The sequence below is a fragment of the Habropoda laboriosa genome, unplaced genomic scaffold, assembly GCF_001263275.1.
Source record: "Habropoda laboriosa isolate 0110345459 unplaced genomic scaffold, ASM126327v1 scaffold65, whole genome shotgun sequence".
Classification (NCBI taxonomy): domain Eukaryota; kingdom Metazoa; phylum Arthropoda; class Insecta; order Hymenoptera; family Apidae; genus Habropoda; species Habropoda laboriosa.
The window spans coordinates 3,515,143-3,538,586 of record NW_017100254.1 but is presented as its reverse complement, the minus strand read 5'-3'; the positions used below and the strand labels follow the sequence as shown (position 1 = coordinate 3,538,586).

Genomic DNA, 23,444 nt, shown 5'->3' with positions numbered 1-23,444 from the left:
CTTTTTTGAAATTGGGCCAAATGACTTGAGTTTTTTTTTTGAGAAGTTAGAAAGATTAGTTTACTAGATGGCGTGTAAAAAAATGTTCGAAAAAACTGCAATTAGTCGGAATCGCGAAGAGAATAGCGAAGGCCGTTTTTGCAACTTTTTTTACCCGAACTCGTAATGAAAATTTAAAAAATACGTTTCGTGGACCTATGCCGATTATACACACGCTGAAAATTTCATCGAAATAGGTTAATGTTGCTATGAGCTGCAAACGGTTAAAGATTGTGAAAATCGCACTATTCCACGACTTTCGGCCTAGAACTGTAACAAAAATCTGCAGATTCTTACATCTTTCGATGCCTGTCGCTTGTTTCTCCATCCACCGATTCCGATCAAATTTCCAGCGTCTGTATAATTCACCTAGATCTACAAAACGTACTTCTTCGGCCGTTGAAATCGCGTGCGATCGACGACTGGCCAGACAAGGGACGCGAGAGAAGGCGTAAAAATGCGCAGTGCACGTGCCTTTATTTATTTTGCATAATTAGCAGTACACTGGCCAGGGTATCGTCAAGCCAACAGGTTCTCAGCCAGACTCTTCTTTTTCTTCCCATTCTCGTGTAAGCGTGCCATTCTTTTCGCTGCTTTTTTCTCCTCCCGTTCCTCCTCGCTTCGTTGAATTAATCAACACTAGACAGCCGTTAACGCTCTCCAGAAACAACTTCGGGTGAAGGACGTAATCGTGTACAGATATTATCCTCGTCTTTTAGAAGAATTTCCAACGAGTAATAGATATACAGTGACCGAAAAAAGTATTCGTACACCCTATAAAATGGAATAACTTTTTTGAAATTGGGCCAAATGACTTGAGTTTTTTTTTTGAGAAGTTAGAAAGATTAGTTTACTAGATGGCGTGTAAAAAAATGTTCGAAAAAACTGCAATTAGTCGGAATCGCGAAGAGAATAGCGAAGGCCGTTTTTGCAACTTTTTTTACCTGAACTCGTAATGAAAATTTAAAAAATACGTTTCGTGGACCTATGTCGATTGTACACACGCTGAAAATTTCATCGAAATCGGTTAATGTTGCTATGAGCTGCAAACGGTTAAAGATTGTGAAAATCGCACTATTCCACGACTTTCGGCCTAGAACTGTAACAAAAATCTGCAGATTCTTACATCTTTCGATGCCTGTCGCTTGTTTCTCCATCCACCGATTCCGATCAAATTTCCAGCGTCTGTATAATTCACCTAGATCTACAAAACGTACTTCTTCAATTTTCATTACGAGCTCAGATAAAGAAGTTGTAAAAACGACCTTCGCTATTTTCTTCGCGATTCCGACTAATTGCAGTCTTTTCAGAAAACTTTGCACACGTCATCTAGTAAACTAATCTTTCTAGCTTCTCAAAGAAACTCAAGTCGTTTGGCCCAATTTCAAGAAAGTTATTCCATTTTATAGGGTGTACGAATACTTTTCTCGGTCACTGTATTTCATTTGAGAAACATTCATTTTCGAAATTCGCCAATTTTCTCCAATAATAGTTTACCATCTTCCTAATATTTAAAGAAGTGAATTCGAAACTCCTTCACAAGAATTTCGGAAGATCGGTAAATTCTTGAATTAGTGAAAATTTATTTTCGAAAACAGGTAACCTTGCAAATTTGCCAGTTTTGTCTTTTAACATTTGAAGGAGTTAATCGAAAACTCGAAGGAATAATAGACTCTTGAATTAATGGGAATTAATTTAAGAAAAAGGTAACACTTCAAAATTTGCCAATATTGTTTAATATTATTTCACCAGTTTTTAATATTTCAAGAACCTAAGCCAGAACCCTTTCACAGGAATTTCGAAGGAACACCCAGACACTTGAATTAATGGAAATGAATTGTCGAAGAAAGGTAGCTCTTCCAATTTCGTCCAATAACTTTTTACCAAAGTATCATTTTATGTTTTATCGATGCTCGTTTTTGCCGGGAAACTCATTCTGCTCGAGAAGCAACGAAACATTCGCCTGCCCTCGAATCACTCCCTCCCTCTCGTATTTCGAATCATTGGTTTCAGCGACCGCTGGATAAATTCGCGTAAACATCGTTGCGACATGATAAGCATGTTTATATGATATTTCACCGACAGCGTAACATTTTTCTACGAATCCTCGACGGTTCCCTGTGCAAGTCGAATAAACCGGTAAACTTCCACCTTTCTCTTTATTTCCCTTTCCAATTTCTGTAATTCCGCGCTCGTTCCCCGAACGGTAGGTGGAGATGTTAATGAACGCATTGCAAAGTGGAGCACGACCACACATTTCGCAGTGCACGCCTCGAAATATGCCTTGGAAACCTGGCAAATTTATGGATTATGTCTGTGAAGTAACACGTACCGTCTACAAAAACCTATCTATAACAATACCTAACTACATCCTACAATTTCAAACAATAGATACTATCGTACGATGTATTACAAATTTCACCGTCTTAAAATTCCAGCGTTTCGTGTTATTTACTTGTACACGCTTTTAAAAAAATTTTAATTAAATTTTATTTCACAATCCCCGTGTGTTTCCCTCGAAAGTACGCTTTTCCATTCCCTCGCTGCAACCGAACTCGTCGTTTCGGAAAGGAGAACTTTTTATTACCGTTTTCTTATACCCCAGTTTCGATAGAATTGAACAGTCCTATTTGAATATTATCTCCGATGGAAATCGGCAGAAGTTATTCGAATAAGTTGCAAAAAGAGCCGGGAGTGCGATTCCTTATCGGGAGACTCGTGCAAATGCGCGTTGAAAGGTAGGACAGATGGACGCGTGTGGTTGGGACGGAGTAACGGTTTAAATGGTAACGCGAGGAAGGTTGTCGAAAATGGGCGAGAAGCGGTGGCGATAAAAGGTTTTGGAAATTTGGCCGGAGTTGGCTTTGAAATTTGTATTCGTTAGAGGTTGACGTGAGATTTCCGGCCAGTCATGTCGATATAATTAAAGTAACTGTAGGGTTCTGTGGCTCGATGTATGGTCGCCTAATGGCATTCCCTTTTTCTCCGCCGAGGATCGCGCATCGCTCATTTTCTGTCTTTCCCTCCCTCCAACGTCCTTTTCTTATTCACTTACCTCTGGTTCGATCGATTTTTTCTTCACACCTTGTATATTGTTGCTTATCCCGCGGTCTGCAATGGCGACGATCGGCCTTCCGTTTCACACCGGTCGTTTCCACGCTTGGTCGATTTAAACGCCTCGGTGCAGAAACACCGAAAAGTCAAACGCGTTTGGACTATTTGGAAGTTTGCATCGTTGGTGAATTTTGGGAGAGTTCGAGTACAGTGGAGAATGATTGATAATTGAAGAAGCGATTCGTGTCAAGTTTTCGTAATTTTTTTCTCTTAAATTCAATTACCACGATTGAATCTAACGTGTAACAGATGCGTTCTCACTTTGATGTACCACGATGATTGATATCGTACAGTGTTAACCATTAGCGAGTAGTTAGAACTGTGGAGCTTATGTAAGGGTGAATTGCATATGACTGTTTAGACGTAATTAACGATGCAATTAAGAGTAGAGGAGTAAGCGTTGTTTCACACAATTCATAAAAATGTATACCGGCTTTTCACCGGTTCTGTGAAACAGTTATTGTACGAGTAATATCCGTCGCTCGTTATGTCTCTTAGCATTGGGCGCTTTCTCTTAATTATCTTCCCGATGCGTTGCACGCGTCTTTCACTTTCCTCCATGCTGCTCTAAATAACAATTTTATAGTTTGTGTTACATTGGGATACGAACGAATTTTGATGGAGAGCGATAATCGAATTGTAGTGGAATATCGAAACTTAAATAAGCACGTGTTAGTAATACGAGGGTATGTAAACGAGGTAGGCACGAGTCGTAAAACTGTAACTTTCACTTTTTAACTAGACATATGTTATAGAAAATAGAAGCTAATAACTAAAACATGTTGGAGCTAGGAAATGCAGGGTGTACCCGAAACAGTGGTACGAGACGAAGTTTCTAGTGTAGGAAAATTTCGAAGCCTAATTTTTTGAATCTTCGAAAATTTGTCGTAAAACCAAAGCACGATTAAAATACCAATCGTCTTAGAAATTTGAAATGTCAAGCCTAATTTTGGACTTCTCCAAAATTTGTCATTCCTCTGAGAAATCTGAGATGTCAGAAGCCTAATTTTTTGAATCTTCCAAAATTCAGCGGCAGACCAACGCATCTTTAAAATTCGTTTGAAATCTGAAATGTCAGAAGCCTAATTTTCTGACTTTTCCGAATTTCAGCACAGAAGCAAAGCACCTTTGATATGTCATTCGTCTGAGAAATCTGAAATTTCAGAAGCCTAATTTCCTGACTTTTCCAAAATTCAGCACAGAAGCGAAGCACTTTGTCTCCTTTCCGCCAGAAAAGGTGGCGGCATGATGGCAACGGTGGCAAGAAATGTTATTATAGGCCACGGATCGCCGATGCAAAATTTCGCGGTGACGGCAACGAATTTCGCCGATGGCCGACCGTTTGATCTCATTTCAGCGAAATAAGGCAACAAAAAGGTTGCTCGCTGGTTGCCTGAGACCGGTTGGATATAAACGGCACCGCGGAAGCTTCATGGGCGCGTGTCCAACCGACCTGTATCATTACTACTTGTTGGAACGTCTCTATTGGCCTGCATTCCCCTGTACCTTCGCATTTTCTATGCTTCACGAGTATGACACTGTTTCACGCAAGGATTAATCTTTCAACAAACGAGCTGCGATCCGAACCTAATCTCAACGATCATGGAATATATTTCATACGGGTAGATTCGAAACTGCTGTTCACACGGAAAGTCTACACTTTACTCGGTCCTCAGTCGTTTACCTTCGTACGCGTTTCTTAAGAATTGTTTCACATTTAACACTTTCAGCCACTATTTAGCGCCTTTAGGCGTTTGGAAAATTTCTGCTACACTTACACCTTAATTTAATCTCAAATTTCATTTTCTCCCCAGCTCCACTCGAATAAACCAAATTTGAAAACGATACAGCGAAAAATTTACCGCGTTTAAGAATCTGCCGCAGCGAAAGGGTTAACAAGTAACTTCTAGTTGAGATAAAAATAATTTGAAGTCAAGTATCGTCGACAGATGAAACGATACGATTTGGAGAAATTCTTCCCTCGGACCGGTGGGTGAACGTAATAAATTTCCTCTACGCTCGGACGGAAATGTAATAACGGAGAGTTGAACGCGTGGCGGCAGGCGCACGCGCAAGAATCCCGTCTTAGTTATATCGGAATTTCGGAGACCGGTATGTCGCGTCTAATAAACCCTAATCATTTGTGTGGAAATCGAGAGGTTTTCCGCGTAGAGATACCTGGCTGCCTTAAAAATGACGTACGACGCTCGCAGCCACCTGTCCCTTTAACCTGTCCGTGGGCATCAGGTCCTCTTTTCGTTTCACAACGGGCCAATGAATTTTATGGGTAGTCTAATGAAGTCGTTTTAAAACTCGCCACCCAGGACCGCGATGATCTTATCGCGAGTTAATTGGACAAACCGTATTTCATCCAGCTAAATCTGCAGGCTCTGGAATCTTCTCTATCTATCTCTCTCTTCTTCACCGTCGAATCATACACAATTCTTAGCGCATCTCTAGAAATCGCTGTGCAACGATAGTATCGAAAAATTTCGAAGGACCAATTACCTAGCTAGGAGGAAATAAATACGTTTGTTACGCTTATTCAACGCGCGCTCCCTTTATTCTATCGGGCGCGGGATTTAGCATATACAGAGGATTCGGAATAAAATCGTAAACAGTCGAATCCCAGCGCACCTTTACGACGAAACTGTGGCTGTTCGCTGAAACACGAAATGAAACGCGTGCACCTGCCCGTTCTCTTGATCCTCTTCTCTTTTTCTTCCCTTCTATCCACAGTAACGTATCATTTATGGAACTTGAAAGTAAACAATTACAGCCGATCGATAGATCGACCAATTAATTTCTGCGTAACTCGATGGAACAGCAAAGTTCGTTGAACTTTCCACGATCGATAGAAAGTGTGAACTGTTGGTAAATACGTGAAGTATAGTAGAGTTTGCAAGGTTCGTCAGAAACAGGCGTACATCTCGAGACTACGCCACTGCATTGTTCGTCCCGCGTCTCACGCGACCACCTCGCTCTTTTTCTCTCCTAAGCGAACGGGTACAAAATTTAAGCGAAAGAATCCGGCGCATTACTACATACGTGCAGAATACACACACCGTTGAGGCGGTTTCGCCCCGAAGATGAGCGGCTGGAATATCACGTTAAGACACACGTTGGCGTGTGTTTTCGAACGGAAGAAAAGTTAACTGGAGGAAGCCGCGCGAATCCGGCTCCCTTTTTCCTCCCCTTTTTACCTCGCAGGACCTGCTCTCTCTCCCGTTGCCCTTCCACTCCAGACGTCGCGAGCTTCCTCCACCAGAACGACAGAATTGCGCGTGCCGAAAATCTCCGAGCTGCGAAAAACACGTGCCATCCTGATCCCTGCCATCTTGGATCACGCGATTTTAATACAGCTGTTGCTATATAGCAGTGCTTGTAGGAAAATAAGAGAGAGCAAGTTTGGTTAGATTTCGTAAGTTATATGCTAAATTACAGTAACAGGAATTTTTTGTCTGTCTGACGTGAATGTAGGAAAAGTGAATTTATCGGGTGGATCTAACGAGCTTGTGATTACACCATACCAGTTTGATACTGGTTCAGCGAGATTCTTGATTAAACGAACGGATTATTGGCAATTATTGGAAATTTTTTAATGTGGGCGTCGTTGGGTAGGTGATAGCCTGGAGTGCACGTTGGTCTTCGAAGTGCAGCACCGTAGGTTTCGCGTCCTGAGAAAGGATGGGTGACCGTTGGAGGAATTTTATTAATTAATTAGTTTTCGTCGCCTTTGATATTTCAGGGTTGTGAGACAGTATAAAGCACTTCTCAGAATTTAAATAATTAAAATTTATTCGAACGGAAACGGTGTAACATAAAATACAGAAATAATGTAAATATTAAACGAAAACGGGTTGTGTTCCAAATTTAGTTCCGAGTAACGCTTAAAATTAATAATATTTATCTGAAAAGTAGTAAAAGCAATAAATACGACACTTTGTCCTGTGCACTCGTTCGAATTACCGCTGCCTGTCATATAACGTCACCGTATTCACAATCAAACGGCACTATTATCAACGCTGTAATCAAAACAAAGACAAATGGCAAAATCGTCGGAACTAGTTAACTTCCTAGACGTTGTCGTAGGCGATGGCGAGACAGGAAGTTCCACGTGCTGTGCAACATCAGAATGTCTAATTAACCAGCTTGAAGTATCGAAAACACACTTCGAGCATTTCCTAATGGCTCTAACCCGTGGCACACGCACCTACCTACATATATGCATAGAAATACCTTGCTTGATCTATTTCACGTAACTGATACCCGTTGATCAAGCGTTGGCAAGTGTGACAAAAAGCATCAGTGCTTGCATGTATAAACAGTCTACATCCCCTTTCGTCTCTATGCTTGAGAAAATTCCTACATTTTTTCTAGAAGAAGGAAACGAGATGGAAATAGGTTTAATTTCCTCTTTCAGCGGGTATTCTAGTTTAGACATTTGAAAAATCGATTTCTCCTTTCTTTACACGAGCCTTCAAGAATGTATACTGTGAATATTTGTAGCAAAATTGAAAATATTTCGGTGTTTACCATTTTGATGAATTTCGACTTACACGACTAATTATGGCACCTGTGGTAGCAGCGCTAAAGGCGCTATCTCTACCTCTAGATATAGCATCGAACAAACAGAAACAGTTATATAAAAAAATTTGTTTGCATGCTTCACAAGTGTCTTAGTATGCGAAAAAAGTTTGACATTGCTGTTCGTTGTAGTACGCCGAGAAAGAAATTCCAAACACAGGGAAAATTTATGGCCCGAAGACTAGAATAGCCTTTTAAAATGTCGGATAAAAACGAATACAAAATGCCGTATCGGGTCAGTGTAACCATTTTCGTCCAAAGAATTCTTGAATGCATTGCTGAAAAACGTGGAGGCTCGCTACTTCCATTTCACTTTTCTAATTGTTTCCAATACCGATCGATGAAGGTTGCGCGTGCGGTGTCTAAGTGAGAGTGAAATTGGTTGGAACTATCGCGGGACTTTCATCGACAAGTCAAACATCGTTCATCATTGAAAATCATTTGCACCGTCGGTAATATCAGTTGTTATGTAATTTCGTATTCATTATCATCGAAATCGAAATTTACACGTCGTAAGCGACGGAGAGAGAGAGAGGGAAGGTGGGGACTGAATATCGAAACGAGGCCAATCGTATTCGACGAGCACTTCTGGCATTAATTTTCTTTCTTTCACAATCAAATTCGCGAATGAAGAACTTTCATTGGGTCGTTATTTTTTTGCCCGGCGTATTATGCACGGTGGTACCTCCTGCGAATCGGCAGCTGTGTCTGTGCACACGATCCACGCCAGCCTTGGCAATTATTTCATTACAATCGGAGAAGCGGGAGAGAGACTAATGATCGCAATTTGCCCGAAAGTTCTTGAACGCGACTGCCTTCGCTGGCCAACCGATCCCTATGGAAAAATTTCAATCTCGAGACTTGGAGATTTATGTTCGCCCGCGAAAGTCACCGGTTCCACCGACTCCAAAATGAAATTAACGAGCGACACGTACACGGGCCCGTGTTTTCGAAAATTGCAAGATTTCGGTACAAATTACAGGGGACGTTTTACTTTGCAATCCCCCTTCGATTCGCAGTTTATCGTCCTCGTGCATGTATCTCGTTTCCCGCTTTTATCCGCCGAATTTTTAATACCTCGCGATATACTCAGAAACGAATTTTCAACGAGGTAAATCGAAGGATAAAGGCTTTCGTTAGGACTTTTGACATTTTTTCTAATCAGTCGACAAATTGCACGGAACACCGATTTCTCTATTCGGAACGATTCGACGTTGATTACACTTGGGATAGTGGTGATTCCTGCAACCTCTACGCCTACAGTTCCTCGATAATTGCTCACGCGAAGTCGAACCGCTTTGTCAATTACTCATTCGTGTTCGCGAGTACGTTCCTAAAAGTATAATCTAGCAGTTGCCGAATGACAACGGCCTATTGTAGATGAATTGGGAGTGGCCTGTCCGCATTCCGGTTTCACGATTCCTTTGATCTGTAACACTAACATCTAAAACGCCGTTTATGGAACACAGCATAGTTTATTTGATATTGCAAAGCGGTGTGTTACACTTTCGTGTACCGTGACGTATCTTGCGAAATTACGTTCTTTAGCTGAAGGCAGAAGTTAAAAGCGGAGTAATCATTCTGCAGTGACTAGTTTACGTTTGCTTCATATTTCAGCGTGTGTCTTAATATTTATGAAAGAATGTGTGTATGGATCATTTTTTTAAAGGTGCAATTTTCTTTGTAATTAATTGAATAAACATTGTAACGATTTCTTCAAAAATGAGCATATAGGAAATTATAGCGATGGTTGAACCACCCCATACACTGTGGGGTAAATGGACATCTATGAAAAGAACAAAAAGTATGTATTCTTTTTTAACAAAAATATAGGTTTAGGATTTATCGTGATAACACTTTATTTTTTATTTGTAATTTTAGCCAATAATTTTCGTATTTCATCCAGCATTTCACCCAATCATCTATTCCATACTATTTTTCAATTTTTCTTCTGTCCAGTTATCTCTTAATATGGTATTCTTTCGTTTATATTTTGTTAGCGTATTGAAAAAGTCCAATTAACCCCTTCTCATCAGGTTCAATATTTACATTTACACAAACCAGTATAGGAGTAATTAAGAACGCTTCAAATTCGATGCTATGCAGTAAATCATAATACAACGTATGTCGATTTTCGCATATCTCAAAGATTGTAAGCAAATTTTTACATCCAAGTTAAAAAAAAGGGTGAAAATTAAAGGGGCATTTTTTGTAAATGCAACGCAATTCTTAGGTCTGTGCAATAATTTCCATCGCTAGTAAATTTCCACAGACAGTATTTATGATAATACTGCAGTTAACACAGCACACTGAATATAGCATCAACATCACAAATACTATAAAAAATAAATACCCATTTTCCAAAAAAAAGAAATGGATCGAAAATTTTGCACAGACCTAATAAATAAACTTCTGAACAGAAATATGGTAACGATCCCAAAATGTAACGTAGGGTGGTCCATCTCACACGGGAGAGCCCTGTCTCTCCCTAATTTACCCTTCACGAATTTGGCACCACTTTGATGTATATCGACCGAAACAGTACAGAACCCAATCGATACGGCGCGATCATCGTTGCACAGCCTGCTTTGGACACAATTAAAGCGAAATTACAGTTTTTTCGTATGCAAGCAGCCCAGCTGGCAATTACTCACTTCGGAAAACATTGATTGCAACCTTTGCAAAAGGGCTTCCGCTGTGATTAATGAAACACGGCGGCCGTGGAAGAGAGAGAGAGAGAGGTGGGACGCGAAGGGAAAGGGTTAAATACAATTTCGTACGTCAGCCGACGTGAGAAGATAACAACCTTACCGCCTGGGAATTTATCCTTCGGTGCCGATCAAGCGTTACGCGTTTCTGTCTTTTTGTCACCGTCTCGTTAACGTTAACGAATGGTGCTCTCTGAATGGGTCTCTCTCCCGTTGATCCCTATTTCCGCATTCCCTCTACCTCGCCTCTACCGCTTGTATTTTGATAATTGCACGCGTGTACAATGTGAACAGAATTGAACGTTTCCGTTGCATTGACAAATTGCCGCGAATTTATCACGGCCCCGCGATTGTTCCATTCTTTACCGGTGCGCGCGATGTTCACCGGAGGAAAAGAACGTGGATACGAAAAGTTGGATAATCACCGCTTCTCGTCAGGCCTTGGAATCACCGTCTCAATTTCATTCCTTTTTCTCTCTACCCACACCGCGTATACTGGATTATGATTATAGAACTGGGTTAATATTAATTAACGTCGTTCCTCGTTCGAGGTTTCAAATGGACGTCGAATAATTATTATCCTGCCAGGGCTGTCTTTATCTTGGACATTGCGCAGTTAACGTCCGACGATTTTTCTATTCGTTCACGCAAGCTAGACGGTCAGGTTGAGCTTTGCTGTGTCGAAGCATTTTTGAATAGAAAGCAGGCGTGGTGGAGCGATCGATGTGGTAACGGAACAAAGTAAATCGAAAGTTAACGTGAAATGTATTCTTCGAAATAAATAATACACGATCGCAACGAGGATAAATATCGTTATATGTTTGAAAACATCCATATTTTTCTCTCTTAAGTTTCGAGAATTGCTCGTTTCACTTTGTGTATTGTTTACGTTACGTTCTTCGCTTGGTGTTGAAGTTGGAAGGATTTCACGAGAAAGATAGAGAAATTTTGAAAAAATTCTGATCAGCTGGAATGATTTGCACGAAATTCGCCTGTTTACCAGAATTTCTTAATTCGTACCTCGAGCTCTAGCAGGCGGAAAAAATTGTTCCAGTTCCAGCGTCGGACGTGGTCGCGTGTGGCTGAAACGCGTGAAGCAATAATATATCTTTGCACATCCTGCGTTCTCCGGTTAACGAGCGTTTTTAACGCTATTTACGATACACGCTTTACCGCAGAGTTGTGTATCAACGGATTAACGTCGTTTATCATAGATTCGAAGATAAAAGCATCGATATTGAAATTATCATAAGTAACCGGTGAAATAAACACGACGTCTCACTGTCAACGCTATAAATTCGTCTTTACGATTTAAACGTCCTCGGGGTAACTTCGCGACTGTTCTTTCCCTCCAGTTCTACAAAACGAATTTCCTCCTTCACCGATGCTCATTTCGGTAGCAAATGTCGACTATTCTACTTCCCTCTTTCTAATTCCGGAAAGTGTAGAATTCTCAATTCAAGTTACACATCCTTACTTTCCTTCCAGACAACTTTTATCAGCAGACACACAGAGTAGCAAAGAAGTTTCTCACTTTGTTTGTTTCCTATCGAGATACTTATCGAATTACGATTGCAACGTTTGGAAAAAGAATGCCGTTCGTGCAGTGGTCGGTGCTATTTGCTTAAAGGTTACCTTTGTCAACCGATCAATTTTCACGATATCCGACATTCTCCTGTGACGTTGCGCTGCTTATTTGCTTTTTCACCGTGGAATTGCAACTCTTTACCGGGTTCGACCGGTCGTTTACCGGTTTTCACGTGTGTACAGGGTGTTCCATTTGATTTGAGAAGTGATTTTTGCCACACGGTGGCTCGTAGTCGATCGAATATCACACGAAAGTGGGGGTAGACACTACACCTTACAGATTCGCGTTAGAACGAGTGCACGCACAACGAGTGGAAGGTGTAGACGAGTGTACCTTGGCGAATACGTGTCGTGTACTGAGTACATATATACCAGTACCCATTTGCAGGAACCAACAGTTTACTTCCACTGTTCGTTACTGACTTTCTACGAATCTTGCTACTGTTCGCCTCGAAAGCGAAGCCATCGACACCCCGTCTCGTTGATCGATTCTCGCGGCAAGGAGAGGTACGTTCAACGTAACCCAAAATGTACGGTTCGCGGGTGACATTATCTTTTTTCGCTCTTTGTCGCAAGGGAACGTGACAGAATTTGACGGACGGTAACTCGATTGAAATGGTGTTTGAAATTTATCTCGACACATCTCGAAGACACTTACCACGCGATTCATCTCGAAGATTGTCAGTGCACGACGAGAAATTTTTTATTTCGAGACTCATCGATCGTTCGATTTGTTTGGAAATTGTTGACGTTAGATGAGAACGGTACGGTGATTTTTTCTATTTTTTTTTTTTTTTTTTTGAAAATTTAACAGAGTTTTCTATTTTGCAACGAATTCCACCTGTGTTATGTTACGTTCAGTTTCACTTCCGCGAATTCGACAAGGGAAGAGTGTAAATTGAAGTATAAATTACACAGTACAGAGCAATTCAGATTTTATCTACGCAATGTTGCTGGTACACGTTTCATCGTTTGCCTTCGCGAAGAAATATATACACAGGTGGTTGAACCGGAAACGTTATCGATCAAACTTGGTCGAATCTTCGTTGTTGTTAGAGTGAGTTCAATTAGAACGGGCTATGAACCGTAAACGACACGATTAGGTATCGAGTTCGATCGATCTGTTGCAACGTTATACTCCGGCGTGTAATAGTTTCGAAATATAATTCGACTCGATTCATAAAGTGATAGGGAAACCCGGCACGTGCCGTTTTCCATTTCTCTTCGCGTGCCGAACGTGTAGCCGAATAGAATGTAAATTCACCGTGCTTACTGTAGTTTTATGTGCCGCCGAGAACAAGATTTACATGCTCGCGCATAATTTCTGGAATTTTGTTACGTGAACTGCTTCGCACATGTGTGCGCCGCTTCTGTTGACCCCTTACGCTCGAATTTTTCTTAACTTGACGTGCCGAAAATGATCGAATTTACTTTTTCTTTCTTTTTTTTTTTTTTCCTTATTTTCTCGGTGTAGAAATAAGTGTTTCGTTTGTTTACAATGATGTGATTTCAATTTTTGCGATAGAATGGAAAGGACAGCGTGATATGAAACGCGAGGGAGAATAATTGGAGAAATTTGCACTTTTTAAAGGGTTAAATCACCCAAAAAGAGTAATTTTTGAGCTTAGCGCTGTCCTCGGGTCATTTTTGACCCGTCGCCTTTTGATTTCTTTCTTTGGTAATTTTTGTTGTTATCAAGCTTGCGTTCCTTTGACACTAAAGTAAAGTTTGATATTTAATTTATTTTATATAAAATTTGTGAAGTTGCAAATATGTAAAATTTGAAATCGACGATATCTGAAATTTGATATGCAATTTTTTTATTATTACTATCTAAAGGCTGTTTTCTGCGTTGCTTCCTATATTAAATTGACAGTCATCTGTGCTCCTCTCGGAAAAATATGATCCTTCTGTCGTAATCTGTTATTTGACTGAGAAAAAAAAAAATTGTCACACGTAAGGTCTTTGGGTCGAAAAAGACCCGAAGTGCAATTTTTTTTGCATTTCGATATTTTTAGTCACATCTATTCGTAGATTGTCCAAACGCAAGAAACAGTAGTTTCGTGTAAAGCATATTACCTGTCTGTGCTCATCTCCTTTCTCCAACGAAGTGGGAACAAACAAAAACTGAAAAGGAGGGAAAGCAGGATTCTTGCAATAATATATTCGACGTTCTCCAAACACGATTTCCGTGTTTCTTCCTTGGAGGCTGAGGGAGGATAGCACACGCACTCAGTTTCCTGATTTTCCTTCAATATCAAGCTCAATTTAACTTTCATTAGGTTATTGCCCGTAATTTGCCATAAAGAAATGCAACAAACACGAAAAATAACTACAATAATTCGAAAAGGTGCCGACGTTGAAAGCTTCTCAAACGAATTTACACTTTAAACGAGCTAAACGTACAATCTACCTAACAAGGCTCGTAATTTCGCGTCTGTGCTACGAGAAACTGCTATTTTTCACGTACACCTTTCACAATCTACCAGTACTTATTACAATTTTTGCACGATATATCTCCTATCATTCATCGCAGAATCGAGCCTGCACAGGAAAGTGAGAGTTCCCACTAGTTAGATAAAGATGCTAATGAGAAACCGCTCGAACCGACTGCAAGCACGAAAAGGAACAACGAAATATAGAGTTGACTTTAGAAACGACGTCCTTATAAGTGACCGGTAATAACTTGGAGTATCGTCTGAAACGTTAGGCCAATTAGAGAGAAAAATCGAAGGGAATCTGAGCGAAGTGTTGATAAGTTATCGTGTAGTTCTGCTATTTCAGAGATTCAGGTGCGCACCTTTGAGACGAATCGCCCCACGGAAACGATAGAAATGTTGTGGAAATTTCTTTGCATGAGTTTCCTATTCCTGGGAAGTGAAAGTGCCAATGAGATCCAAAGATGGGGCTCGCAGTTTGGACAGGCTCCGCTCTTGGAGAGATTTTTTTGGAAAACCTTAGATTTCGCTTATCCGGACGATGCGAGCAGAAACTTCGCGATGATGAAGGGGGAATATATACCGGAGAATGCACTGCCTGTTGGTATCGAGGTCTGGAGGAACAAGCTGTTTGTCACCGTACCAAGATGGCGTAATGGTGAGTTGAGGGGACGAGGTGATAAGAAGTACTGCTGCAGCGATAGGGTTCGTTTATTGGCCCAATTTTAACTGAAACGGAACTTTGGGGTTGAATAACTTTTTCAGAATGTGGCTGATTTGGATGAAATTTAGCGACGTTGTTCAGTACTTCTAGAAGAATGTGTCGAGCAAAGGAAAATGGGGTTTGGTGGTATTATATACCAGATAATCATTTTTAGAACGTTGGAACTGCTCGGGTCAATTTTGACCCGAAATCGAACTCTGACCTTAAATACCTTTTTTGAGAAAATACCTGATTTGTATGAAATTTAGCGACTTTGGTCGATGCTACTGGAAGAATTTGCCGAGTAGAGGCAAATGTGTTTGGTGCTGTTTTGTAGGAGATGATCGTTTTTAGGAGTTTGGTACTTTTCGGGGCAATTTCTGAGTACAAATGCACAGCAAGCAAAGCCATTATATGAAAGAATTGTTTGTCTTTTATATAGAAATAATATGTCATTTTTATATAATTTATGTGGAAAATTTTGAGAGTGACACGAGAGTCGAAAAGGTACTCTGAGAAATGTGTCCATTCGACGTTCTTGTACAGTTACTCTCGCTAATATTCGGACACTCTTTAGAACGGTACAACTGTTTTCAAATTGGACCAAACGACTTGAGCTTTTCGAGAAGTTAGAAGGATTAGTATACTAAAGAGATGACAAAGGTCGCTTTTCACATCTTTTTTATCCGAGCCAGTAATGAAAATTTAAAAAACACGTTTTATAGATTTATATCAATTATATGTATACATGCTGAAAATTTCTCTCGAGAGCAACTCTCGACAGTTTTACTCCCAGACGAACACGTGCCTTAACATTCATCCATATATTCTCATGTTTTCTCATTTTCACGCGTTTTCAACGTTCACCTAAAATCGCCGAAAGAAGAAGGTGCTCGATATGCAACAGTGGTACGAGAATTCCTAGGAACGTCTCGAGCGAGGGACACGATTCTATCGCAAATAGAATGCACAGTGCACGACTCGAATCCTGTCTGGTCGACTTCCGGCTGGCAATAAAAAGTGCCGAAAATTGCATGAGCGATTTCAATGGGGGTATTTCTGTGTCTCCGTCGACCTCCGCCTCCACCTCGAGTAGAAATCCTCCCCTCGAAAAACGGTGGCTCGAAAGGGAACCCAGGGGTGAATAGGCTTATTCACTCCTGTGCTCTTTTATTTCTCACTTTTTTTCTTCCTCTTGGTACTTTATGTTTGTTATACACGTTGGCGCGCGCCACGCTATTGTGCATAAAATCGAGAAGAAACGACAATACCGCCGGCACACTGTACACGAGCTTTCACATTTCCATCTTCAACCATTCGGTTTTCGAATACTTCCTCCCTTTTGCTCATACACTCGTGATTTTTCTTTTCTAGCTTCCTAATAGATTTCTTTGCCTCTGTACTTGAGCTTACCTTTTAATTATTTCTTTGGAGTCGTTATTTCTTCAAATTTTCATCTTTATCTCTAATTTTGATTGTTTAATCGGTTAACATGGTTTCGAGCGTATCTGAAGTGAACTCGGGCCGATTTTTCCACAGATTCAGCAACGATTTGGTCTTCTCCATTCGTCGAAGGTGAATCGGAATTTTTCTTTCATTATTCGTCTTCCTCCGGTGTTTCGCATCTTGCCTCTCTGCCTTGCATTTCTCGTTTATATTTGCTCTTCATTCTTCCCTTTCAGGAAACCGGTCTCCCGGGCTCGTTCTTTAAGCGCGCCAAAGCCCACCGTAGTGGGTATTGTTTTTAGGGCAAGTTTTTATACGTCCACAGCTTTGTTTCACTCGTTCTTTCTTCAGACGTCAGGTTCATTTGGAACGGCAAACAGAGAATGTGAAATATTAAGGGAAAAAGGGAAAGGAAGGGAAGGTTCTTGTTGCGCTCTCTCGCACCGACAGAATAGATTCGGAATGTTCAACGAACCCCCTTCCGGGAATCGAACGAGCAGGGATTAGAGGATGTGGGGTTGATTGTTTTAGAATTCGGCACGGTGTGGCGTGCAAAGTGGAGGCGAAGCGAGCTCGAGAAGTCGTCGAGTCTGTCGGGAATCACTGTTAATTATTCTTTTCTGGTAAACGACAGAGGGTAAATCGAGAAGTGATGAACCACGTTTTTTAAAGTAGAATTTTGTTTAGAATTAATCGAATGTAAAGTGGATGTAGTATATTGAATGAATTTGCAGTAATAATTAGACTGAGGATTTTTATGCATTTATGGAAAATTTGAAGACACAAAGATACACAGAGAAATACATAAATAAGCCCAAAATATAGTATTCCTTGTAATATTTAGAAAATAAAACAGTTACCTATCTACTTTTTTAATTATATTCGTGAAAATATGCATTTGCATACAAATCTGCAGTCTAGTAATAACGTTCAATAATACGGAAATTATACTTTTTCAAAAATAAGCATACGAAAAATTGTAACAATGGTCGCGAAAAACAGAAGACACTGTGCAGTCAAATTTAATAAAACATAATATGCCCATTTTCACATGTCGCAATCGCGAAATTTTAAGCAAGAAATTTTTACGCCCAAGTTAAGTTTACGAAAAACCCAATTAGACAAGCTTTTGGCGGGAAACGCAGCACATAGAACTGAAATATGATAATGGTTGTGAAGTTACGTGTGTGTGGTCCATCTCGCCTAAAATTCGTTTCACAATAGCGAAAGGCGGGGCAAGCCACGATTGCGATCTCTAAAATTTCCAAATTTTTCCAAACACACATGCTCCATGACACGCATGTTCCGCGTGTCCGTTGAAAAAAATTAGAGAACATTGGTGTGGCCTAGTAGCAGCACAACTTCGTCACGCGAAGGTGACAGGTGAAAGAGTTTCACGTCCCTATCGTGTAGCGATCTTGATCGTTGTGCAAAATTACTCGACTGTTCGCTATGCAAAAATCTCACAATAGTACGCTGGATATATCAGATGTCGTCTGATAAACTGGTAAAGGTAAGGAATGCTGCGTGTCAACTCTACGGGTCTTTGATTGTCAGCCACGAAGGTTACCACCCGGAATAGAGTGTCGCATATTTTTGTGACATTTCAATCAGGTGCATTTTTTAAAGCGACACTCGACTTCACTTGAGAAAAATAGCCGAGGTATTCGACCTCGAAGTAGCGCTTATCAACAACTTTTAATATCACGACTGCAAAGTATATTTGATAAAGCAAATAATTAACGAAATTATCGAAATTTTACTGGATACTTTAAATTTTGAATAGGTGCAATATTTGTTTGCACAGGTTCTCCGAAATATGCGAATGTGAAATTTAATTCGGTAGGTTTAACCCTTCTCCGGTGCTCGGGTCTTTTTTGACCCGTCGCCTCTTTACTTTTTTAGTAACTCTTGCTGTTGTCAAATTTATGTCCCCTCAACACTACGTTAAAAGTTTATTGTCCAGGTAACGAAAATTGTTACACGTGTGGTCTTTGGGTCCTTTTTGACCCGAACACCTCAAGTGTGTGTACGTTCACACGAGAAACCGCACTAAAGTTAAAAGCACTAATAGAAAGTTTGTTGAAATAGGCATGAAAAATTTTCATTTCGAACATTTTTCACGTTCCTTTTTGAACTCGTAGGAATACCAGCAACGTTGAATTACATATCTCTCGATACGAATCGAGGTGGTTCCCCGAAACTCACTCCTTACCCAAATTGGGTACAGAACAAAGCTGGAGCTTGCGGCAGCGCGATTACTACTGCTTACAGGTACATTCCGGGTGAAAAAGCTGAATTTTCTGCTTGGAAAAGATAAAAAGAATTTCCCTCGTTGAATTTGGAGAACTCAATTTTTCTACCGTTCTTACAGAATTCACGCAGACGTTTGCGACAGGCTCTGGGTGTTAGACACGGGCACGATAGGCATTGGAAACACAACGATACAAGCATGTCCTTATACTTTGAACGTTTTCGATTTAACGACAGATAAAATTTTGAGACAGTACAGACTCAAGGCGGAAGATATCAATATGGTATACACGTTTGTACAATCTCGAAGATTTCGACAGAAAGATTGACACTAGGTTTACGGGGCGCGAATTTCAGAAGGAAAATTAGAGAAACCGTTTATCCGTTTAGTACACAATATCACATAGTTTCATTTCGTTTTAAACGAAATATGTTGTTTTTTATAGAAAATGTGTGGTTTCGTTCACGCGTCAATTTGTCTGTTACTAATTAAAGTTTTACCAATCTGAAGTTACATTGACACTGAAATTTTCTCCTTTTTACGTCCTCTTTTACATTTCTTTATTTATTCGGACGATCGATGCATTTTCAAATTAATCAGCTTATTTCATTATCCAAACCTTTGTTTACTTATTTGCATCTTAGTTAAAGCTATCGTCTCAACTAAAATCTAACGTTCGCGTGTACAGCTGCCAATATTCCCCGAATTTACGCTACACGAGAAACGTCGCTAAACCTAGTGTTAAAATAGAGATTTTCAATTTTCATTCGGGTAGTTCATTGTCCAGAATATTGCCATTGCAGAACACATTTATCGCCAACATTGCCGTCGATTTGGGAAAAGGCGGTTGCGAGGACGCTTACGCTTACATGTCCGACGAGCTTGGATACGGTCTGATCGTCTATTCCTGGGAACAGAACAAATCCTGGCGTGTTACGCACAGTTATTTAATGCCGGATCCTCTCGCCGGCGATTACAATATCGGCGGTTTGAATTTCCAATGGGGCGAAGAGGGGGTTTTCGGTATGAGTTTATCTCCGATCGCCGCGGATGGATTCAGAACGCTATTCTTTCATCCTCTGAGCAGCAGACGAGAATTCTCCGTTTCCACGAAAATTCTCAGGGACGAACAATTGTCTCAGGATAGCTATCACGAGTTTCAGGTAACTGCGTTAATTGAACGATAATAATAATAATAAGATTAATCGTGGAGCTTTGTTGCACTGGTGTTACGACATCGAGGAAGAAAAGAAAAGGAGGAAATTGGTAAATTAGTAGAGACATTAATTTGCAAGTACAAATTAGAACGATCTTCAGCGATAGACTGATTCAGAGTGATAATACAGTAAGAAGTATCGTAACAATGAGAGCGCGAGTGATCCCATTTAACCCTTCCGCTGATTTAATCGCGGAAATTCACTGCGTAACGAAGTTTGTTTCGTTTTGAAATTCGGTTTATTAATTTGAGGTGGAACTGGGTGGGGAATTAAACTAAGAATTGAATTAAAGTGGAACTGCGTCGAGAGGGCTGCAACGGTGTAGTGAGAGGAAATTTTCGAAATAGCAGCGAAAGGGTTGAAGTGCTGGAATCAGTTTAGGTGTTTGAATTTTTAATGTTGTTCTTCTGTGAGAAATTGAGAAGCAGTTATTGTTGTTAACGTTGCAAGGTTCTTCCTGAGAGAGGACCACTCGGTCACTGCACTTCCTCCGTTATGGACGAGAACGGACTTCAGTTCTTCAATTTGATTGATCAGAACGCGGTAGGTTGCTGGAACTCGATGATGCCGTACGAGGCTGAAAATCAGGCTGTTGTTGCTAGACACGATACCGCTATGATATTCCCAGCTGATGTTAAGGTGAGCCAGTTTTCTTTGCGGAGTAGTAATCTTTATTTCAGCCTTTTGCCTTAGAAATAGACCTCGGTCTTTACATTATTGTTTACAGTTCTTGTTTTCCATTTAACTTATTTAAGCAGCATCGGTACTTGGCTGATCTCACTTTCCTTAATTGTCTAGTACTGCCTACCAAAATTTTAACTTCACCTTAAATTACAAACTACTACATAATAAACTTATAATAAGGAACTATATAAACAAGATTTTACGCTCATCAACTAATATTAACTAATCTATAACTAATCTTTCTTTGGTTCTGTGCTTTCTTTTACTAACTCTATCTTCTGCTGGGTTTCTATATTGGTTATCCATTTCTTCTCTTCACTTTTTCTATTTTTCTAAGCCAGGCCACCGCTTCCTCTTCTCCTTCTTCCGCCAGGACCCTTATGGAGTATATTGTAAAATAAGTTAGAATCTTCTTGGTATTGGAGTTAGGAAAACTATTTAATGATTTAGTGTATTAACGATTTTGAAAGAAATTTCATAGTTGAAAAGAATTTTAAACTTAAATTCGAATGTTAATTCTTTTGGAAAACGATTTTAATTTTAATATTTGGAATGTTTAGGGAAACGATTTTAATTTGAATTTGAATTTGACCATCGATTCTTTAGGAAACCAGTTTCAATTTTGGTAATTTCACAATTTTAATAGGTGAATCGTGGTTTACTATGGATCATATCAGACAAAATGCCAGTATTTTTACTATCCACGTTGAACTACACCGATGTAAACTTCAGAATACTGACGATGCCAGTTAAAGAGGCGGTCGCAGGTACGGTTTGCGAAAATTCACCCTGGGGTTACATTAGCAATTCCCTCTGGTGGTAATGACGACTCTGCAACGATAAATGACAAAAGCTACACCGGTACAGATTTGTTGCATTAGTCTCTAATTACCTTAATTTTCGTTCGTTTTTTGTTAAGAGACGAATTGTTACACACGAATAAAATGAAAGGAAAACAGACGTGAACTGCTGAATAAATACTTCTTCTCCATCCAGAACCTCGTTATTCCATTTTTCAGCGCACAGAAGAGGAAGAAAAATTACGAGAGATACGTGAAATCCGAAATTTACAGATAACAGCCACTAGTTTCAGCGACAATTATCATCTGCCGCAAATCAATCCCAGTTGCGGAAGACCACACACCGTGGCTGACTTTTTATCTACCCGACGCTCGCTAAGTCCGTTCTATTTGTCACTGCTGGAAAGTCAGCAACCGATGTGCAAAAAGTGTTTTAGAAAGAGCTCGCGACTCTCGCTTTCGCAATTATACTACGCGGTTTTCATCTTACAAGGAAACTGCCGCGGCAATTACAGCGGACAGATCTTCTGGTACGTACGAACGTTCCTTTTAATTGAACACATTTTCACTTGTACACGGTTTCGTTTATATCGCACGATGGGGATAAAGTGCTAGGTTTTAATTCGTCGAGTGTCTCTTACTCTCTTCGGTCCTTTCTGCGGCTGTGAAATCTTGCTTCACCGACTCCTGGAAACTGAGCTTGACGTGAACGCGTCGTAGAATGTCGGGATTATTCGAAAATTGGCTCCGCTTCCTGGGAAATCGCGGCGTACACGGTGTGTTGTTGCACGATTAAATAAATTTCAAAGCAACTGTTTTGTTTTACTATTAAGTTTCTAAGCAAATAATGCCGTGCGACTTGAAAGTTACGTGTCGTGTAAGTAGTGTGCTTACCTGGTTAGGTGTGCAAACTAAGTTGCTGCATTTTTTCGCAAATTTGAATTTTTGTTTAAAAAAAAATTAGGCACATTAGTAATGTGACATTACTGTATCAAAGATTTCAGGCTTTTTAAATTACATTACTTTTATATTTTATTTTATTCTTTCAACTGTTCGTTTTTCTTCTCACGAGTGAAGACTTTATACTTATGTGTATTTTATTTGATTCTTTCAACTATCAATTTTTCTTGGTAAAAATGAAGAAAAATCAGGTTACAGAGGGCTAGCAGCTCGAACGGATGAAGCGGGCAACTGTTTGAGAAGCTCTGCTTGGCAGAGGTTTACTCAACATGCTACTGTAATAATTCTTGTGGTTTCTGCAGCGTGAAGACAGTAATCGAATTGACGTGAATCAGCCAACCCTACGAGACCAGATGGTTCGACTTGACCCATTAATTTGGCTCTCGTTTTCGATAATTTGAAGGCGACCAGCCGTTCGTTCTACGATACGATCGGCTATCGCTTTCCCCTTCCTCGAAAAATTATCCGTTTCACGCCCCCGCTCGTGAAATATTGCCACGCGCCTTCGCCTCCTTTCTCGAGGTAGAAAGCCGTCCAAAACTATTTTTCACTTTTTACTTCACCATTTTCGTCCGGCCAACAGAGAAAGCAATATCTCGGTCAACTCGGTAAGACATTCTTAGCAGAGCAAATTCCGTTGTTAACCCTTTGCACACGGAGATCATTTTGCTACGGGAAAGGATCTTTCCCGAAATGTTTCAAAATTAACGTAGAAATGAAGTGTACCATTTTATTGAAATATTCGACGTATTCTCTATTTCACGGAGGCCTGTGTTCTCCGTCTTCGTTAATTATTCACCAAGTGACGAACCAAGTGTTGAACAATTCTTGGATTATTCGAGTTGGAAAATTGCCAAGCGAAGTGTTCTCGTTTCTAATACCGTCTACATTGCGATACCGCGATCGC

General features: G+C 40.2%; 1 protein-coding gene across 1 annotated transcript; it reads left to right on the top strand.

Moving 5' to 3' along the window:
* Positions 1 to 14,869: 14,869 nt before the first annotated feature.
* Positions 14,870 to 21,600, top strand: LOC108572252 (protein yellow). Its single transcript, XM_017934452.1, has 6 exons — positions 14,870 to 15,131; positions 18,767 to 18,896; positions 18,997 to 19,159; positions 19,680 to 20,039; positions 20,544 to 20,732; positions 21,424 to 21,600. The coding sequence occupies exons 1-6, from the start codon at positions 14,870 to 14,872 to the stop codon at positions 21,598 to 21,600; spliced, it is 1,281 nt and encodes a 426-aa protein (XP_017789941.1).
* Positions 21,601 to 23,444: the final 1,844 nt, after the last annotated feature.

Bases quoted from the DNA above. Each gene is read 5' to 3' on its own strand.
- LOC108572252 (XM_017934452.1), top strand. From the start codon at position 14,870: ATGTTGTGGAAATTTCTTTGCATGAGTTTCCTATTCCTGGGAAGTGAA. The intron at 15,132-18,766 runs GTGAGTTGAGGG...TTGAACTCGTAG, and splicing joins CGTACCAAGATGGCGTAATG to GAATACCAGCAACGTTGAAT. The intron at 20,040-20,543 runs GTAACTGCGTTA...TAACGTTGCAAG, and splicing joins ATAGCTATCACGAGTTTCAG to GTTCTTCCTGAGAGAGGACC.